The following is a 20,826-nucleotide window of genomic DNA, read 5'->3' on the forward strand; positions in this document are numbered from 1 at the left end:
GGCCCATAAAAGGGGGCTATTATTTGTGAAAGATACAGAATATTTTACAGCCTATAAAATATAGTGTCTCTGCTTCTTTGTTTCAGAGTTTACATTCTGTCCCAGCTAACTAGAGCAGTAGAGCTTGAACAGCAGGGAACACCGTGACCCTTTTCTGGCTTTGGGATCGTCCAGCTCTGTGGTCAAAGAGGGTTCTTCACTTTTTAAGAGCACTCAAAATCATCATCCGTACATGATGTGAGAGTATATTGGCATAATAAAACATTTTACACAGGCCTATTAAGGAAACTGATTCCATTTCCTAATCATGTGCATCTTCACAGCTTCTCCTTTACCTTATGAGATTGTCATAAGGTGAAATAGGATAAAACTGTGAAATAGGATAAAAGGATAAATCGAGCAGGGGTTTTATCGAAATTGAAAAGGCATCTTGTATTAAAAAAAATATATATATATATATATATATATATATATATATATATATATATATATATATATATAATTATAAATGTGTCTATATATTATTTGGAATATATTTAGTTTCTTATACAATATTGTATATTTTGTATATAAATATTTATTTAAAATAAATGTATCTACTTTTCTTTTATTATATATGAATTATTTAATTTACATTTAATTTTACATTTGTATACAGTTTTTCTCAGCTAGTTGCTTTCAGTCTTTTAGATGCCAAGGACCCCCAAATAATGCTCACCCTCATGTGAAGGACCCCCATCCTAAAATTTAAAAGGTATATAGTTTCTTGTAAAGACCCAGTTTATACCATGAGAAAATAATTTTATAAATATGTCTGAATATCATTTGGAAAATATTTGGTTTCTATTAATTTACCCAAAAATGAAAATTCTGTCATTAATTAACCTCATGTCATTCCAAAATCATAAGACTTTTTCGTTCATCTTTGCAACAGAAATGAAGATCTTTTTAATTAAATCTGAGAGTTTTCTGTCCCTCTATTGACAGTCTATGCAACTACCACTTTCAGACAGGTAGTAAAGACATCATAAAAGTAATCTATGTGACTCCAGTGGTTTAACCTCAGTTTTATGAAGAGATGTGATTGCTTTGTTTGTGCAAATAATAATAATAATATTTTTACCACTTTATTTACAAAATATTACTCTCCAAAGCATGAGTTGGAGTTAGGCTGCATTATTATGTTTCTTTTTTCTACTTTTTTATAGTACTGTACTGTTCAATATATTTATTTAATTACTTATTTATTGTAATTAATTTTTATTTATTAACTAATTTGTTTATTTTAATCAAAATTTTACGTTAAAAATATATGGAGACAGAAGGCTTTATGGCAAAATATCTGTCCTTTTTTTCTTTTCTTTTTTTTTTAATTATTTATTTATTTGTTGATAAATGTGTGTGTGTGTGTGTGTTTCATGTTATGTTGTAATGTTCCCAGAGACAGAGCGCAACGCGTCATAATCTGAAGACCACGCCCACCCAGGGGGAAAACAAACCAACGGTCTCCATTGACTTTGCATTGCGAGAGGCTGCCTCCTTGTCATTTCTTGCTTCTAACAAAAGACAGAATAATGCCTAAAAGCTGCTATGTGACAAGGTGTACAGCAAACAAGCTAAGAAACCCAGAAATAAGTTTTCATAAGCTGTCGACCCCAAAAAACGAGTGTTTAGGACATAAAAGTGGATACAGGCTGGAACGAATGGGTAAATTGTGGGATCCTGACACTCAGTATGCACTAAAAATACACTACGTGTGCAGTAAGTTAAACATTTGGTCACTGGTGAGTCAAATATCCAAATGTCAGCTTTATATATTATATTTCTGTAAGATAAACTATCCTGTGTAGCCGATTACGGTCTCCTCCAGCGGGCGTACGTTAGTTCTCAGAGTAATGAGACACGTGACGCTCTGTCTCAACTACCTGTATCCACTTTTATGTCCTAAACACTCGTTTTTTGGGGTCGAGAGCTAATAAAAACTTATTTCTGGGTTTTTTAGCTTGTTTGCTGTACACCTTGTCACACAGCAGCTTTTAGGCATTTTTTTGTCTTTTGTTAGAAGCAAGAAATGACAAGGAGGCAGCCTCTCGCAATGCAAAGTCAATGGGGACGGTTGGTTTGTTTTCCCCCTGGGTGTGGGCGTGGCCTAAATGCGCTCTGTCTCTATGGATGCTAGAAAAGATTTGCAGTTCATTAAAATACATTCATCCAGAATACTTCCAGTCCCACAGGTGGCGCTGTGACTGGAGCAGAACTGTGCGTCTTATTCTACTGTAGCTTTTAAGGGCTGACTGCTGGAGAGAGTGTTGAGTATGTAACCGGCTATTCTGTTAAACTGACGATAATGTTGATTTAATATGTGATATTTAAATATAAAATCTAATATACTAATGTATTAAACAATAATTTAACCAAACGTACATTTCCAGAATCAAGCTAACTTAGCTGTCAGCTAACAATGAGACCATGTTAGGTAATTAGCGAACTAGCTACTATTTAAAACACTTTTTGACGGGCTCTTTAATGAACACATGAAGTATTTATTATTGTTTACAAAATAACAAAACGCGCCTTTTGTCCATGCTTACTATGCACGGTTTTCTATGAATTTTAGTCATGTAAATAAGGCTAGCTGGCTAATGCAGATATTCAACTCGCTCAGTTATTTAACTTACATACGATATTTGACACAAGGGTTTTATCTTGTGAGAATATAGCAAGCTACACGTCATTTAATGTGTCGTCGGGAGTAAAAAACGGACATCTTTAGACTGAATTACTAAGATTTAAATAAATACTTTGTCTAAACAGTTTGTGTCCTTATAATACGACTAATTTGTGTTTTAGCATTTATTATCCGTTTCGAGGAATAATCTGTTGACTAAGTGATTTTCCGAGGCATATTGGAGAACACCAGTCAACATGAGTAATGCTGTGAGTATGGCTGATCATGTGACCACTCACGTGATTAGTGCTGATTAAATTTAAACTATTGCAGCTTGTTGAATGGCAGTTTCCCTGCTTCCAAACAATAACAGTAATATAACAGCTGTAACTTACTATGGTAACCACTTGTGTCTCCTGTGTTTAGACCCAGAGGAAAAGACGAACGTCATCCACTGCATGTTCAGTCCGTGTCAGCAGAAAGAGGAACCGGACCCAGATGTCTCAGACGGTGATGGAGACTATTGATGTGCTGGAAAGTGACAGAACTAACAGTGAGTTTGCTAGATGAGTCATTCACTTCTCATATGATGTATCATTTATCAAGCACAACATACAGTGGTTTACTGGAAAGACCCTATGATCGGTGTTCACAGTTGGTGTGTAAAATCTGCTCCAGTCGTTGGAAACAATCTTTAAAGTCCACATGAAATCAAAATTGACCATATTTACTTTGTTTGCCTAAATTGATCGTTTTGTGGTGAACAATTCATCAAAATTTTTGGCTTTGTAATCTTTAATCAAAATCTGAAAATGTCCCTCCCCTCTGCATTGGAGGACCTTCCCTGATGACGTAGGTTTGACGGCTTGGTTTGGGAAACGCTTAACCACTCCCCTCAAACCGTTGGTCTGCTATGAGCAGAGATGGAGAGGAGGAGCGCTAGAGTAAAACCCTGCCCTCTGTTCAATATTCCGTTTCACTGGGAAATACGTCACAACACTGGAGAAAAGTCGTTTGCAACTTCCGGTTCACGGGACTTTAAGTGTGCTCAGTCTGCCTTAAGGCCCGTACACACCGGGACGAATATCGGCGCGCGTTATTCGCCAGCGTTTTTCAACGCGTTTTTTGTGTTCACACCCAAACGATTTTCGCTGACGATGAGCCGAGTGAACATGCAAATTCATTCCCTGACATTAGATGGCGCTTAATAACACTCCATAACAGTTCTCTTTTATCAAGATTTTTGTAGTCGCTGTCGCGTTTGTCATATAGTTCTTTATGTTCTGACACCAACGAGACCAGCAGCTCTACATTCATCTTGCCTTGCATCTTCCTCGTCTTATTTCTTCCCGGCAGTGTTTAGACGCTACTCGGCATATATCTTCTTCGCCGTTACGTATGTGTGCTCGGCCAGACCGTTTTGTGTTTGAGCGCCCCCAAGTTGTGTTTTACTGTAACTTCAGAAGCTCCAGACACGTGAGCAAAAGCACCAATCTCATTGGTCGGATAGTTTGACGCGGCGCGTCAAACCAAAAAAACGAACCCGAGGCGTTTTTTAAAAAATTACGCTTTTACGCGTGGCGTTTTTCGCGCCGGTGTGCACACTCACATTGGCGCCCTTTGTTTAGTCACGAGGTGTTAAACGTCGGCGAATATCGCGCGCGAAATTCTTCCCGGTGTGAACAGGCCTTTAGAATGTTTCAGTAAATAAAAAATTAACAGCAATTGTAGTATCTTTTTTTTTTTTTTTTTTTTTTTTGGAACTGTAATTTAAAAGAATTCCCTGACAGATTTAGGGCCTGTTTACACCTGGTCACTTCATGCATTTTCTCTGACCAGATAGCTATTTGATCCTGGAAAGACCTGACCAGATGCATAAACTGCTAAGACTAGTCTTACAAGTTAGTCATCTTTTTTTTTTCCTTCAAGACTGTTCATTTCTTTTTCAAGTCAGTTACATAAAATCGTGGATTGGTCTAATTTGATACCGAAAAGTAAGACTGATTACCCCAACTAAGTGCTATTTTTTCACACTAGTTCTTAAGACACAGTCTTAACATAATGGCTGTTTATGCAACTGTTGTAAATGCCCTCTTAAACGGATTTAAATCCGATCACTCAAACCACTTCAGGAGGTGGTTTGAGACACATTCCAAACGAAACTGGACAAGTATAAATCCATCTGGTTGTTGAAGTCACATATGTACATTTTACTCCTCCCAAAATGGTAAAAACAAGGGCCTGTTATAGGCTCCCGTTTCCCTGTAGTCACATGACAGCGATACTGCAACACAGATTTGGGCCACCAGCTGAGTTGCAAACCGACGTGCAAATTAAAGTAGAGACTAAATGATCCCACCACTGCTGATGCCGCTCTCTCTCCTATTGCTGGCTTTGATATTGAAATGAGATGATGAGAAATAAACACGTTTATGTGGCCAAGTGTAAATGGAAGAGTTTTAACAAAAAGGTTAGCTAGCCGATCAGTAAAAATGCATGAAGTGACCAGGTGTAAACAGGCCCGTAGCTTCTCACTAAATGTCTCCTGATCTAGACTGCTAACGTGTTTCTCTTTCATGCTGTCTTGTCCAAGGTGAAGATGTAGTAGATTTAACGTGTGAGGGGTCTGAAACTGCGGTTGTTGACCTCACCAATAATGATTCTATTGTGGTGAGTCTTCAACTCTTGTACTATATTATAGGTTTGACTGAAGCATGTGCTTTCCATTCTTTGGTTGTGTTGGTATTGTTACGGGGTTTTTTAATGAATTCTGTCTCTCCCTTTTCTCGCGTCTCATGGGATCAAGGTTGTGGAAGATGGTAATGTATCACTTTGTTTTTTCTTTTGTTGATGTAATTAAACTTCTCATTTGTGAGTCGTTTTTGATAAAAGCATATTATCATATGATATGACAGAATGCAGAATACTTATTGTTGTGGCAGTGAGGTGAGTAACATTCATGTTTGTGTTGCAGGTGTGCAGAGCAGACGTGGACCGGGCACAGAGAGTTACGTTCTGAGCAGTGATGAAGAGGAAGAGTCCAGTCTCAGACTCAGTCCAGGTTTACTGTCCACCCTGCATGCCAGCTCACGGGCCAGGTACATCCATGCTCCTCACACAGACTAGATCAGCCTATGAGTCTTGAAACCTATTTCAGTGCCACCAAAAAGTTTTCTGTTTTCAGTTGAAACGGTGTCGTGTAAGCGGCCCCTAAATTAATATATATATATTTTTTTACAGCGGAAGTGAATCAATCAAAAAACGTACTTTAGCTGGACAATAACTTTATTCTAGAGCTGCTGTAAAACCAAAACAATCTCTGTTACTTTAATTTCCTATTATCACTGTAAAGATGCTTTGAAACAATTTATGTTTAAAAGCGCTGTATAAATGCAGGTGACATGACATATGCTAAACAATAGTCTTCATCCTTGCATGTAAATGTTGTGGGTGCAGCTTTGTGAACTTCTACACAACAGTAATGTCTAGATCAGTGTGTATTTCTCCATCTTCTCGTGTTGACTTGTTTTGTGGTGTTGTGTTGGCTGTAGGTCTACACCAGGAGCCGTTAGCTGTCCTGTTTGCATGGATGCTTATTCAGAGGTAAGTCCTTATATGCAGTTTCATTTGACACATGCGCATTACAACAACTCGGTCCAGTACCTGGGCAATCTCTCTTCATGAGTTATAGCCATCATTTAAGGCCAATTCACACTGCACAAACAAACGCCGACCTACGGCAACAGAAACTTCATCGGGTTTTGTCGGATCAGAGCTCACGAATGTAAAAGTCAGAATTGTGAGATAGTCGCAATTTCCTTTTTTATGTTTCATTCTGTGGCGGAAACAGCTTCCATAGATGATGCCGTGTGAATTGGCTTTTCTGGAACATTTTGGATAGTAAAAATAAAAAAATCAAGAACACGATTCTGAATAGACAACTAAACAAAATATTAAATAACATGTAATTTACTAGAAGTTCTTACAAAATGTGCAATCTATTAAAAAGAAAATATATATTTTTTAAATCGGTTTGAATCAATGAGTGGCTAATAAAGATTCACTTATTCCATTACTGAATGAATCAGAGTTTTTGAACAAATCTCTTGAATGAATGAATGATTCAATGACAAGTACATCTGTCACTTGTCGCCACCTACTGGTGTAAAAATGTAATTGATAAAATCTTTATTTTAATCATCAACTTATTTTCAAAAGGTGATTTACTCTATTTTGATCCCTACCATACACATCAAACCATAACCTGTTATTCCCAGTACTTCTGTGAAAATTTGAATTACTGTAACACAGAAATAATGATGCTGTGTGGTTATAAATGTTTTATAATGTTTTATAATGTTTTATAATGTTTATATTTCTGAAAGTGATTCCAGCAATATTCCTCTCTGTGCCGTTATTGTTATAGTTGTGGTGTGTTATTCTTTTTCATTTATGGAACAAATTTTTGGAACCGTATCGTTATCGTTTTACTGAATTGATATCCTTGGTGTGAACAGGCCTTTAATGATGAATCGTTTTGATTTTGGATGAAATGATTGAATTGAACTATAAATATTTCTTCTAGTCTATAATATGATGTATTTCTCTGGTTAAATAAACCATCTGACTTTGTAAATAAATCTTTGATCCCGTTCCCAGATCATTGACAGCGGTCGGCTCATGGTCTCCACGAAGTGCGGGCACCTTTTCTGCAGTCAGTGCATCCGCGACTCTCTCAGCAGAGCTCACAGCTGCCCTACATGTAGAAAGAAACTCACACAAAAACAATATCACCCAATATATATCTAATGATAAGACAAGCAACTCGCTGAGATCAGCGTCTCAATTTCTGCAGTACGTTCTAGTCAAACAACTGCACACCTCTATGTTTTCACTGGCTGTTTCATATTTGACACATCAGTGCCGAGATGATATTTGGCACAACAACAGAAAAAGACGACCTTGTGTGATTTTGTTGGAACTGAAAGGGCACTTTGTCTAGGATTGAGTATTTTTAAATTGTGAACACAAACACTGTTTTGAAGTTTAGAGGTATTGGGAATATAAACTGACATTGGGTAGTCTGGGTTTGAGGTCTTGGCTGCTATAATAATATTTCCCCCTTTTTTCTCTTTTTTTTCGGTCACTCAACTCTGCCCCGTTTTAGTATTGAGGATTTAGGATCCAGTTTGAATGAAAATGAGTGACCAACCATCACAGTAGCATCTAGTAATGTTAGTTTAGTCTTGAGAAGAAAATGGCTCAGTGCTGTGGTGGTCTCAATTCTTGTTTAGTGAAATTTGTCAGTGAAATTTGTGAGCTTTTAGTGAATGGGGCGCATTGATGGACAATGAGGTCGCCCTTCCCTGTACCTGCTCTCATTTATCTGTATAGACTTGTTAGCTTTAACTGTCACTCACAGTTAACTTGTTATTCATTATCTCTTTATTTGATGGGAATTAATATTTAGATTCATTATTTGTCATTCAGTGTATTCAGATAAATATTTGAAGGAACAATGATTGCTGGTCAACACTGTAAATGTGTCGTCCTGATCGCGCTTTCATCTCAGAAGCACTTTTAAAATGCTAATTTGCTGACCGGTTAGCAGTGGGTGGGTGACCCGGGACTGAAGCTAGCAAGGCTTGTTTGCCCAACTATATACATGTTAAATGTTGATATTTGTATATATTTTCATGTATAAAGGACCTGTAAGTTAAGAGGCGTTAGTATTGTAAAGACCATAACATTTATTTCAATAAACGTTTTGATCACTGATTGTGTGCTTTATTTCATGGGGTTTAAGACATTTTGATAAACAACGGATTGTTAAAAGAGGACAAAAAAACCTGACAAATGTCTTGAAATGCATCTGAATAATGTCTTGAGGTGTGGCAATCATAGTGTATGTGAATAATTGACCCGTCCGTTGAGTTATTAGAAAATAATGTAATAGTGTATTTTCTAATAACTCAATGGCCCGTTGTCAATTATTCTTTACTTACTCATATACTATTCTAGAATGTATTAATATTTTGTATTAGCTTTTTTATGTTAGGTTTTCATTTAAAATGTTTAGTTATTTTGTTACGCAGTTGTGTGTGTGTGTGTGTGTGTGTGTGTGTGTGTACATATAGTGCAGGGTAGTAACTAATTATATGTAATCTGGATTATGTAATCAGATTAAAAAAATGATATACTTGTAACTAGATTACATTTTAAAATACTCATAATCAGATGACAGTTATATTTTAATTTATTACATGATTACTTGGCAGGAAATTATTCATAATTTAATTTGATTCTCACCAATTCTTTTTTATCTTTTAACTTGTCCTATCTATAACAGCCTATTGCTTATATATGTTCAGAAAGTCTTCATTTATTTATTTATTTATTTTTCATTTTAAAATCTTACATTTTATGGTTTAATTATTACCTTTTTACCTTATAGACCCACTGTGGTTTCTTCACAAACCCCAGTTTGGGGAACCCTGATGTAATGTAATGTTTAATGCACTTGGTTTTTTTTTATATCACTGTAGTACAAGAATGTCCTATTCAAATCTATGTAAATTTTGTTTTCATCATGTAATTTGTATTCATTAATGGACTACAATGTGTAAGTAAGTAATCTATCCAGCAATATATATATATGAACTTTATAAAATAGTTTAAAACAATACGACCTTGCTCGTTTCATCTTGACAGTATAAGAATTCACCACAAGATGGCGGCACGTGTTCTTAAATGTAAAGCACGTTTAGCAAGTATTGTTGGTCGCTGGTTTGTAGGATTTCTTCTCCCCAGCTGAGGGCAGTGATGAGCCCAGTTTAGATGAGCTTTGTTTGGTCTGGGGCTTTTGCTGGATTGTTTTTCTTCTTTTTTTACACTTTATTAGTCCACAAACAAATTGTCTTTATTAACTCTATCTAAATGTGTGCAACAACATATGTGCATAATTGTACAAACTTGTCTACAAAGCACAACACTCACATATTTACATTAGATGAATATGTGTACCACATGTGCCCAGGATCTGCATTAGAGTATAACAACACATTTAAAAACCTATGAGAAGGTAAAATAGCCAGCTGTGAGATATTATTCCAGCTGTCTCTCTAAAGCTTTGTTTACTGGGGGTCTCCCATGTTAAGACTTTGCAGATTTTAGTTGATACTATCACTTAGGCCACTCAAATGCTCGCTAGTGTGATTGGGTGTGTAATTATTTTTATAGGTCTTTTATAATGTCAGACAGTTGCAAATGACATTTGTTCAGGTCTATTTTTTAATTGGACTTAGAACGTGGTAAAATTACGTTTTGCTGTTAAAATTGTGATTTCAGTTATTCACAGCAAATATAAATATATAATCTAATACAAATAACCATAATAAATAATATAATATTAAGTAATATGTTGTTTTATCTAGTCTATTATTATTATTATTATTATTAAAGAGTTAAACAGTGAGAGTGAATTGGCTCGATGTGATTGGTCTAAAGTTGGCCGTAGGGCTGGACCGTCTCACACTCTGTGTGTGTGTGTGTGTGTGTAGCGTGTGTCTGGACTGCAGAATATTTAGTTAACGGTATTTAAAAAACCGTTTTGATACAAATTTCGGTGCTGTAAATAATTTGTCTTGTGTGTTTTGTTATCAAACGAAACTTGGAGATGAAGTCGCTGTGATCTGAAGTGCTTGCGCGACACAGCGCGCGGTGACTGTCATCAACAGAAGTTTACGGCGATCAGCGCGTGAATTAAAAAGTGTCGCGCGAAAATACATGACGTCAGAGCGTTCAGGAATACAGTTGCGCGTGATAATTAAACCTATTGAATTCACTGGATCCAGTGTTGCGTGCGTGAGGATTTCTGACGTAGCGTCCAGTGTACATTGGCATGATTTGTCTGGAGTGTTTTAACAGGATGTAAGCATGATATTTTATCTATCAGTCGCGAGGAACAGATTTATCAACGTTTTCAGCATTTGGTAAGTCTTGTATTTTTGACTTAAGATATTTTATTGCATGTTTTATGTTTTAAAATGTACCTTTTAGCCACTTGAAACCGCTTTTTTTGGACATGCGCTGTTATTGCATGCATTAATATATCCTTGCAGCAAGTTGTGCTGTGTTGTGATTTAACTGAAACTTTATAAGACAACTGAAGTTGTGTTAGAATTGTAATTCAATCCTACACACGTTTACAACGGTGCAGCAGTTCATTAGAGTTTTTGCATTGCTCTGGTATTGATTCACCAGTTCTTGTTCTCACTAAAAGATTTCTTTCTTTTATAGATTGAAGAACCAGAGTGCTTTAATAGGGACATCATGGAACTCTTTTGGATTGTTTTCTTCATTTTTGACATTATTTTCATAACAGACTGCGCTAGAGGTGAGTAAAAGTATATTTGCCCTTGTAAAATGTATGGGGGGATTAAGCCATTACAGCGATTCGTGGTAAATGGTTCATCATGTCAAAGAAATTAAATTATTTTGTTTTAATCATTTCATATTTTAATATTCTTGGTTGAAAAAAACGCTAGCGGGGAAATAGTTAATAAACAGTTTAGAAGTATTTGTGTCACTACAGGTTGAGTTTATTGTTGTTCTAGTTACAGTCACTAAATAGTCACATGCATGTCGTGTGCTTGTCAGTATGATCAAGATTTATATTAAAAAGTGTAACTGCAAATCATTTAAGCTTATAAGGTAACAAACTTGTCAGGTTTCAAAACTTTAGACTAAGTCCACCTAGTATAAATTCATCAAGTAATGTGCTTTACAACCTATCCAAAATGTTCCCTTTAATGTTCAAAGATTGGCAAGAATCATTCAGCTGCTTTTATTATTATTATTTCTTTCAACCTTAATGTGACTTATTGGTCTTTATTTGATGTTAGATTTAACTGCAATATGTTTGGTATTATGTTCCCTATGAAAAAAAGAAAAAGAAAAGAAATCACTTTCCAGGTTTAGTTGTGATGGTTCAGTTGACTCATTAATCAGATGTGATATTCTATTGATATGCTAAACGTGATTTAAAACCTGATTTTAAATGATAGCCTGAAACCGTCTAAATTCAGTCCATCTCTTGCATTTACCGAGTTGAAATTCATTGCCATGGACTTTAAAGGATTCCTTTAACCTGTCTATTGAGTTCAGGACCAGATTGAGAGCTTGAGACTTTCAGGTTATGTCACTGGCATTGTTTGCTGAATGCAGTCCTCTCGCAATAGCAGTTCTCCGGTCTTCCTTTTCGACTGAAATGAACCATCATTTCCATTCAGAATGGGTTGAATGGGGGCCGGGGCCGCTGATGGGCAGATAGTACAGCTCACTGCCTCCACTCCATCAGGGCTGCATGTGAAGCGTGATGGAGTCTCCCTTTAGCGTTAGCGTACACCTCAGACTCAACAGCCTGTCACCGGAGCTGGCGCGAGAGAGAAAGAGAGAGAGAGAGAGCAACAGAGAGCGACGTCTGTGCAGATTGCATCTGTGAGGGGCCCTGAACAATGTGGCATTCACGGTCACATAGCCCTGGCCTTCATGGAGATGCTTAGCCAAAAGTAAACAGAAATGCAGAAAGCAATGCGATTAGATTAGCCAATTATGTTTGTTTGCTGTGCAATACCTAAGGTATTCCTCCCAAGTCAGACAGATTTGTGTTTGTAAGCAAATGCAGACAATTTGCCGCCTCGATCGTATCTGAGGCTCAAAGATGCGGGTGAAATATGATGTTACACTTGTAACATAGAACGTGACTGATGGAGCAATGAAGATTGTTCAATGATAGTTGCATTTTCTCATAAAGGAACCTTTATTTTTAAGAGCAGTTGAATGCTTGGGTTCAAAGATCTCAATTCTCCCAAAATGCAAATCTGAGTGGAATTAATTGCCCTTAAAGGGTTAGTTTAGCTAAAAAATACAATTCTGTATTCTTAACGCGCTTTACATAGAGCACATCAAATGCGGTAACTGGAAGCTCAAATGTACTTGCTTGACACATCAGAACCTATAAGATTTGTTCTCACGTGTCACGCACGGTTGAGCTGCCGTTGACCATATTTGACGTGAATAAAAGCCTGAATAAAATCTGTTCATCACATAAAATGGTCATTTCTCTTCAGAAGGCTTGGATTAAACCATTGATTCATTTGTATTACTTTTACAATCTCTTTATGAATGTTTTGAACCATCAGAGTTTTGATGGAATGAACTTATAATAGTGGGACAAAAATCTCTCAGGTTTCATGAAAAACTTCTTAATTTGTAGTTTGAAGATGACTGACAGCCTTATGGGTTTGGAACAAAATGAGGGTTAGTAAATAATGACATAATTTTTATTTCAGATCCCTTTAAATACTGAACCATCTGACAGAAGTGACATAAATGTTTTACTCTGTTTTTGTACTTTATTACAACTCATACAGCTACATCTTACATGGGACCAGTATATTAATGTCAACATGAAACTGCATTCACAAGCCATTTTATTTTTGACTTTATTTTCTCCATCCGGAATTTTTTTGTTGTTACAAACCAAAACAAAGCCTAGGGGTAGAATTGATAAGTGTATTGGCTTTATTGGTAATGTCTGTGGAAAAGGTATTTCATTCAGATGAAAAAGGAAGACAATTTTTTCACCTCAGATTTTCTTTGATATAATAATGTGCACTGATGAACTGTACACCGTAAAGCCTGCAACGTTCATTACGAAAGTAAAGGATTTAGAATTTTGACAATAAAGGTTCTTTAGTGTTTCTTTAGCATTTTCCACTTTATTTGATTTGGAATAAGATTACAACAGTACTCCAGTTATTTGGGAGTGATAGCGCAGGACCTGTAAGGTTGCTCTGTCCTTGACGTGAGGGGAGTTCTTCACATCAGATGACAAATATTTTCCGTTGTTAAAGGAAGTATAGTTTGTGCAGCGCTTCCAAAGAAACTTTACAGTTGTGCAGCCTTTGCTGTGTTTACGGGTCCAGGCATTTCGAGGTAGAAGAATTAACCTCCGATTCCTCCCACTGGCCGCTTGTTCCAGCTGGCGATTTTGAATGTACGTAAATGCAACATGCATCCAATCCCATCTGAATCACTTTCGACCCGTTCACCAGCCATGCCAGAAGCAGAGTTTTACAATCCCATGTGGAATTTCAACAATTTGTCCACAGGAAAAACCTTAAAGTGTGCAGTTTATATGATACAATGGCCTTGTAGCTTGAATGGATATCATTGTGTGTTAGACACTGGGAGACTGTAATTAAGACCCTCAAGCCTTGTAAGTTACAGCTTCCCATTTTTGTTTTCTCAATCATATCGACATGAATTATATCCTCTGAAATGGATCAACATTTGCTCATACTATACAAACATATCTTTGTGTGTGCTTCTTTTAACAATGCAGAAATTGCTGTTCACATATTTACTTAAGAATTGGGCTTGTGTGTGGGTATTTTAGTAGGGAACACAGTTGCAGGGATATAGAAGAGTGTTTTGGGAACATATGGTGAGCTCTGAAGATGGGCTGAAGTGTTTGTAGGCACACGCTGATTTGTTTACACTGATGTGGACCACCCTTGAAGCATATGTCGATACTCACTAAGATGTGTGGATCTAAAATCTCAATGGAGCAAACAGTCAGATGGTCTGCTTGCAAAATAAACACCCTTATGACCTCCAATCTGAGGGGCATTAAATCTAAATCTCTGGGAAAAAAAATACTAGAGTCACAAAACCAAGTCCCCACCTCCCCTCCCCCCTTCAATTTATCTTCTTTTTTTAGCTTTTCCTTTTTTCCACCTCATGGTTTATCACCAGCAAAACGTCCAGGAAGTTAATTTACTGTGTTTAAGAAACATGCAGGTGTTACAGTTGGTAGCTCCATTCATCCCACTGTCAAAACAGTGGGTTGATTATCAGTTTTCCTTTATCCTCAAACTTCCTCTAGTTGTGCAGCATGAGTTACGGTCTAAACCGAAGCGCAGTCTAGTACCAATTAGATGGTTGAATGCATGGTTTATCGTGAGGATAACCGGTATAAGTAAAGAAGGCTGTAAATCTCATTTCCATTGAGGAAGACTCAAAGAATGGCTGTTAAGTGGGACCAATAAAGTAGTTATTGAAGTCAAATGGTGTTTACATAGTGGCCATTTTTGTGTCACCTAACTCCCATTTGCAATAGACTGTGAGGGACATTCTTCTGTAATGAGGCGGAAAAATGGTTGGGGAACATAAACGGTGTCATTTGTTTTACCAGGACGCTGTATGAGCTGTATAACAGACCATGAAAAAAAAAAATTAAATCAAATGCCTTTAGATCCAATTGAAATAGATGTTGGTTTTGTACAACTCGTTTTAATTTATTCTTAATTAATTATTCAACTCTTTTGAAAATAAAAAGTGTATCAGTCAATTAATGACTGTTTTGGTCAGTTATTTACTAAGACTTTTAGGATTTTTAAAAAAAAAAGATACTTTCATTCAGGAAAAATGCATTAAATTGTTTTTAAAAAAAGACAGGAAAGACATTTATAATGTTACACAATTATATTTTAAATATGCTGTTCTTTTGATCTTTCTTTTCATCTTGAAAGGAAAAAAAAATATGTTTTTCACAAAAATATGAAGCAGCACAACTGTTTCCAACATTGATAATACTCTGCAAATCGGTGGTACTTAAAACAGACGACAAAATTGTCAAAATGATCCCCATCCACATGGATCTGCAATAATGACTAAAAAGGCTGTATTATGCATGCCAGGCCAGTAGTTGGCGACGTCCCTTTGTCAAGAAAAACCCCGCAAACATGTCATACGCATGTCACCATTTTCACAAATTCACAAACTTGTGTGTCACAAAACATTTTTGTAAAGACGGTATGGAGACGGTAAAGGCATCATTTTCACAACCTTGCACTTTGAAACCCTTTTTCAAAAGCTTGCATTTTCGGGCCTCCAAAACGCTGTTGTCTTGTAAATGAATGGCCAAAATGCATGAAAAGTTTTTTTTTCTGTTTTCAGTTGAAAATGGTTTAGTGTAAACATACCCTCAGAATGATTTCTGAAGGATCATGTGACACTGAAGACTGGAGTAATGATGCTGAAATTATGCAGTTCTGTATCACAGGAATAAATTACATTTTAAAATATATTACAATAGGAAACAGTTATTTAAAATTGTAAGAATATTTCACAAAATTACTGTTTTTACTTTATTTTTAATAAATGCAGCCTTGATGAGCAAAAGATACTTTTAAAACACATAAATAAAATGTTACTGACCCTAAAATTTTGAATGGTAGTGTAAATACATTTTTAGGATTTCATTATAGCAAATGAGTCATAAGCAAGTGTGAGATTTGAAATTATTTATTTTACACAGTTTACTCAAAAAATCACTAAAAATATTTAAAATAAATATATATACCTTAGATTTTGGATGCTAACACACCAGGGATAGTAAACCAGGGATGGCTAGCAATTGATGCCAACCATCTCAAAATGGCCTAATGTTGGCCAGACAAGTTTGTCGGTATATAACTATTGTCTGACTGGTTTGTGGATTATTTGGATGACTTGAGACACTGATGAAGGATTATGTTATGAAATCACAATTGATCTGTGTCACTCTGGCTGATGTGATTTTGATTAGGCCATAAAAAAGACCAAAAGGTCACTGGATGAGTGGCATATGGTGACTCTTATGGTGGCTAATAGAGCTTCACAGATCCTGCAGTTCAGGTTGGGAGTTCCTTCTCTGGGTTTGGTGCCTCACGGTGCCTGGATGCTGGTGCGGGATCTTGTTACTCAATGGGGGAGGTGCTCGTAATGATGGGAGTGTGAAAAGAGGAAAAACAGCCCAAATTGAATTGGGGGTTGCACAAACATTTAGCTAAATGTGTGACTAGAAGTATGAGTCCACCGAGCAGCTGTGCCCAGCAGGGAAAGGAATGAACTTTTCCATTAAGAGCCAATATTTGATTTACAGGTCAATTGTTTTGCCTTTGGAAGGGCAATTTTTATAATTAGTTCATTGAATGTATCTGCACTGTCCTTTAAGTCAAATGCTTACATTTAACCAATAACTTGCCAATCGGTCAGTATACTATAGTAAAGACTGTTACCATTAAAATTTGATCAACATCAACAACTACAAAGGTGGAACAGAAGCTGATCTGACATGGCATTTATGTTTAATGCTGCTTAAAGCTGGCATACATGTATTTACACAACAATTGTACATTTATATAAATTAAAAAACAAGAATTCATACTAGGGTAGTGCTGCAAAATTTGGCAAAAATCTATTAATTCAGGTCAAAACTAGTTTGTTTTGGGGGACACGGCACTGTGACGTCTACACAGACAAAAGCTAGGAAATGTTTATGAATTTGTTGATTGCTTTTTACGTATTAGAAAAGCAAGACTTCACGTTGATTATTTTTAGTAGCATGACAAATAAAATTGTTATTCAAACAGGGAATAAATTAAATACAGAAAGCAAAGAACACGGAAGCGGTCCATGACCTCAGTCTAGCGCGAGTTCTGCACTCTCGTAAATAACCACAGAATCTGTCTACGCCGCAAAATTAATCTCTTACTTACATTGTATCTGCATTTTGTTGTTTATGATGAGAGACTTTGCAAGAGTGCAGAAATCAGTTAGTGCTCTGAACAAAACATTTTCAGAATCGAAACGCCTCTGTTTGGGCATCACATTCATAAGAAAATTGTGTGGTTGTTTATATTGCTCAGCACTGCAAAAGAAAAAAGATTGTATATCTAGAATTGTATATCTAATTGTAAAGCAACAATCGACACTTTTCATTCATTTTCACATTTCATTTTAATCATGACAGCCATTCAATTATCTTGAATTTGCAGGGCATTTCTGCTCATTTTGGTGCCGTTTTTGCCCCTATTACCCCAATTAATTTCCAAGCCTGGTGACCAGTATGTAGGTTGTCCCAGACTGGAATTTGAAAGCCGATTACAGATGTCATCCACACATTCATTGTCCAGCTCCTAAATTCCTCTTATAATAGCAAATTTACAAATGGCGTGTCCCAAAGCAGTAAATCTCAGTCAAATGTGAAGCTCGTTAAGCAGTCCGCTGATAGCTGCTGGGAATCAGTCCTACATGTTTCACACGCTCACTCGCACTTCCTGGTCGTAGCATAGGCTGAATAGCTCATTGTGTTGGGCCGGTGGTCTGTGTTTGGCCAGTGCTCAGCAGAAAAGGTCAAAGGTCAGTGTAGAGGACCAGAGAGAAGGCCAGATTGGGTTGCATGCCTGACCCCACAACAGAGGTCTTACAATAACATTTCTCCTGTTTTGTCTGCCTGAACGTCACTCTTCCAAGCGCTTTCCGTTTTGCGATTCGGACTTGTTGGCTCGCCGCTCCTCTGCGCTGTCTGGGACGCCTCCCGCCCCCATATCCCCAGCTGTTCTTTTGGTTGCATTACAAATGATATGTTGAAAAGCAGTCCTCAGACTGGAGACAGCTCCCCTTGTTTTCTTTGGGATTTGGCATGTCAGTTTGTGTTGGGGCCTGTGCCTCTCCAGCAGCTGTGCATATGTCATGTGTCAGGGAGGGCTCTGGTGCTCCCTGTGCAGCAGAAGCCCAGGACAACCTTCAACAAAGAAGCTATGCGCGTGATTGATGGATGGGCATCTCTTGCAGTTAGGCCGTCCGCTGGCACGCAAATGCGTCAGCTTCCCGAAAACTTTTTCTTTTGTTTTGTTTGTTTAGGCAAGGCAGGGCACTTAACCGTACCGCCCGTCAGCCCCTGTTGTGTCTGACCTGCCCCAGATATCAGCCACATGCCACCCTGCACTACTGAATTGGAAGGGCTAAGATGCCAGCGTCTTCCAGAAGTTGCTTTGTATAGAATTGCGTCTAAGGAATAATAGGGGGATAGTTCACCCAAAAATGAAAATCAGACCATGATTTATTCACCCTCAAGCCATACTAGGTGTAGACATTCTTCTTTAAGACGATAAAGTCGACAAAGTTATATTTTAGTCAATAAAGTTTTTAATATGGACATTTTTCTTACACGAACACATCGCTTCGTTTCAAAAGGCCTTTATTAACCCGTGGAGCACTTTTATCTTGGATAGATGCACTTTTATGGACTTTATCACAAAAACGGACATTCACTGGCATTTTAAAGCTAGTCCTGGAAGAGCCAGAACATTTTTTTATATAACTCTGATTGTATTCGTCTGAAAGAAGAATGTCATGTACACCTAGGATGGCTTCAGGGTGAGTAAATCATGGGCTAATTTTCATTTTTGGCTGAACTATCATATGAGGTTTGCAAAAATGATTGCATACCTCATACTGTCCATCAACAAATATATTGTTTTTGTTAAATGTTTGCTTGAAAAAAAAATTGCTATTGTAATGCTATTTTGTTTGATAATATTCATACATATTTTAAGTGTGACTCAGGGGTTCCAAATACTTCTTGTGACTGTTGTATTTGGCTGTTCTACTCGCATGAGTCTAGAGGTTTGCGGTCCAGTTTTCTCTTCTTGCAATTTGTTTTCAAGCCAATTAGGAATGTAACCCTCTGACCCCCTTAATCCCAAGCTACCTCTTTGTCTCTTAAACATCATGACATGCCTCCCCTGCTGGCATACCCTGTTCAAGGTGAAAGGTTTTCCGTGCCTAAACAACAGCCGCAGAGTTGACTGACGTTAAGTGACTGGTGGAATGCAGAAAGATTTCCTCACCATTGTCAGACAGGACATGTGACAGATGTTCTGCCCAACATGATTATTTTATATCATTTTTATTAGGGCTACATGATTTGGGGAAAATGTCATATTGCGATTATTGAGGTCAATATTGCGATTGCCATTGCGATATGCGATATAATAAACAAATGAGTTTCATGAGTCAACTTGCTTGGTTCTCAAGGAAAATTAATGCACACACAGATTAGTGATAATGATGAAATGTGTATTTCTCAACTCAAACTAGCAACAACAACTAAATGCACAGTGTTTTCAAATTAAAATAATATTTTTTTTACTAAATGAAATAATGACATCTTTGCATTGCTGCAAACCTGTTATTGTCTCAATAGTACAATAGTATAAAATAAATAGAACAATAAATAAGAACATTTGTATGCTCATGAAAATAAGATATTTTGAACATTCTGTCCAGTCAAAAAGGGACATTTAAGCAGGATGTGTATTGTGATTGTAACTAAACAGAAATTTGTTAAATTTAGTGACAACATGTTACAATGTTTACGTGGTAGCTATAATGACTGGTAGGCTACTGTTTTTATTATTGCTTGACACAAATTTCAGGTAAATGTAACGTTTTGTGAAATTGTTCTCCAGCTGTTTTACTGACCTCTTTCTGCGGTTGAAAAACACTGATCGATCGATATTATTTATGAGGCATAAACATTTCGGTAAGTTGTAGGCCTACTGTATCTTTCAACAAACCTATTGTTCATCCATGTTTATTTACTATTAACTAGTTAAGAGAGATGTTCAGTTCACGACCACGATCTGTCACGTCACATTTACAAGCGCCAAAACGCTATTGTTTGAATTTCGTAATAAAATTGACAGAATCTGAGAGCTGAGAATTTGTTTCCTATCAAAAGTAACCTGCTCTGTCTAGTCTGTCTTTTCTCTGCGTGAGAAAAGTGTCAATTGCGTGAGTCTCACACTGAATGAGTGTGAGTTGGCAGCCCTGCTCTCTCTGCTCAGTGTCAGTTATCTTATAGCCAAAATATAGCCATATAGCAGAGGTGGATTTTTTCCTGGCCACCAGTTCTGCAGATCAACCGTCTGCTCAGCGTCCATCTTCACCTGTTCTCCGCGCTGCACACCGGAGAAAGTCACGACGTGACCATACGCACCACACGTGCCACTGCCTAAACTGAAACTGACTGGTCTTCTTTTTATTAGCAGTGTAGAAAATGGACAAACAGCTCTCAGAGAGAATGGGTTGTCATGTCCACACATGCATTTATTTATTTCATAAAATCACATAGGTTTGACATTGTGATTGCGATATGATTAATCGTGCAGCACTTATATATATATATATATATATATATATATATATATATATATATATATATATATATAATTCAAAATTCAATACATAGTAATGTGAATAGT

At 36.9% G+C, this 20,826-nt stretch overlaps 2 protein-coding genes across 5 annotated transcripts in view; both read left to right on the forward strand.

The window, feature by feature from the left end:
• The first annotated feature begins 2,188 nt into the window (after window positions 1-2,188).
• rnf4 (ring finger protein 4) lies at window positions 2,189-8,445 on the forward strand. Of its 4 annotated transcripts, XM_081381888.1 has the most exons (8): window positions 2,241-2,313; window positions 2,851-2,937; window positions 3,095-3,221; window positions 5,262-5,338; window positions 5,475-5,487; window positions 5,643-5,766; window positions 6,220-6,271; window positions 7,328-8,445. In XM_081381888.1, exons 2-8 carry the CDS (start codon window positions 2,926-2,928, stop codon window positions 7,475-7,477), a joined length of 555 nt encoding a protein of 184 aa, XP_081238014.1. In that variant the 5' UTR covers window positions 2,241-2,313; window positions 2,851-2,925; the 3' UTR covers window positions 7,478-8,445. The 4 variants fall into 4 exon arrangements, with proteins under 4 accessions (XP_081238017.1, XP_081238015.1, XP_081238014.1 ...); XM_081381889.1 differs by lacking the exon at window positions 5,475-5,487 and having other exon boundaries at window positions 2,225-2,313; window positions 5,262-5,342; XM_081381890.1 differs by lacking the exon at window positions 5,475-5,487 and having other exon boundaries at window positions 2,300-2,476; window positions 5,262-5,342.
• Window positions 8,446-10,165: 1,720 nt separating this feature from the next.
• Window positions 10,166-20,826, forward strand: part of fgfrl1a (fibroblast growth factor receptor like 1a) — a 78,111-nt gene continuing 67,450 nt past the window's right edge. Inside the window, exons 1-2 of the mRNA XM_081383121.1 lie at window positions 10,166-10,659; window positions 10,967-11,063. Of these exons, the coding sequence (XP_081239247.1) occupies window positions 11,000-11,063 (64 nt within the window). The 5' untranslated portion in view covers window positions 10,166-10,659; window positions 10,967-10,999. The remainder of the gene's footprint in view (window positions 10,660-10,966; window positions 11,064-20,826) is intronic.

The sequence above is a fragment of the Scardinius erythrophthalmus genome, assembly GCF_964197995.2.
Source record: "Scardinius erythrophthalmus genome assembly, chromosome: 13".
Taxonomy (NCBI): Eukaryota; Metazoa; Chordata; class Actinopteri; order Cypriniformes; family Leuciscidae; genus Scardinius; species Scardinius erythrophthalmus.

Coding starts and splice junctions, on each gene's coding strand:
- rnf4 (XM_081381888.1), top strand. Junction 3,222..5,261: donor GGAAAGTGACAGAACTAACA/GTGAGTTTGCTA, acceptor GTCTTGTCCAAG/GTGAAGATGTAGTAGATTTA. Junction 6,272..7,327: donor GCATGGATGCTTATTCAGAG/GTAAGTCCTTAT, acceptor TCCCGTTCCCAG/ATCATTGACAGCGGTCGGCT.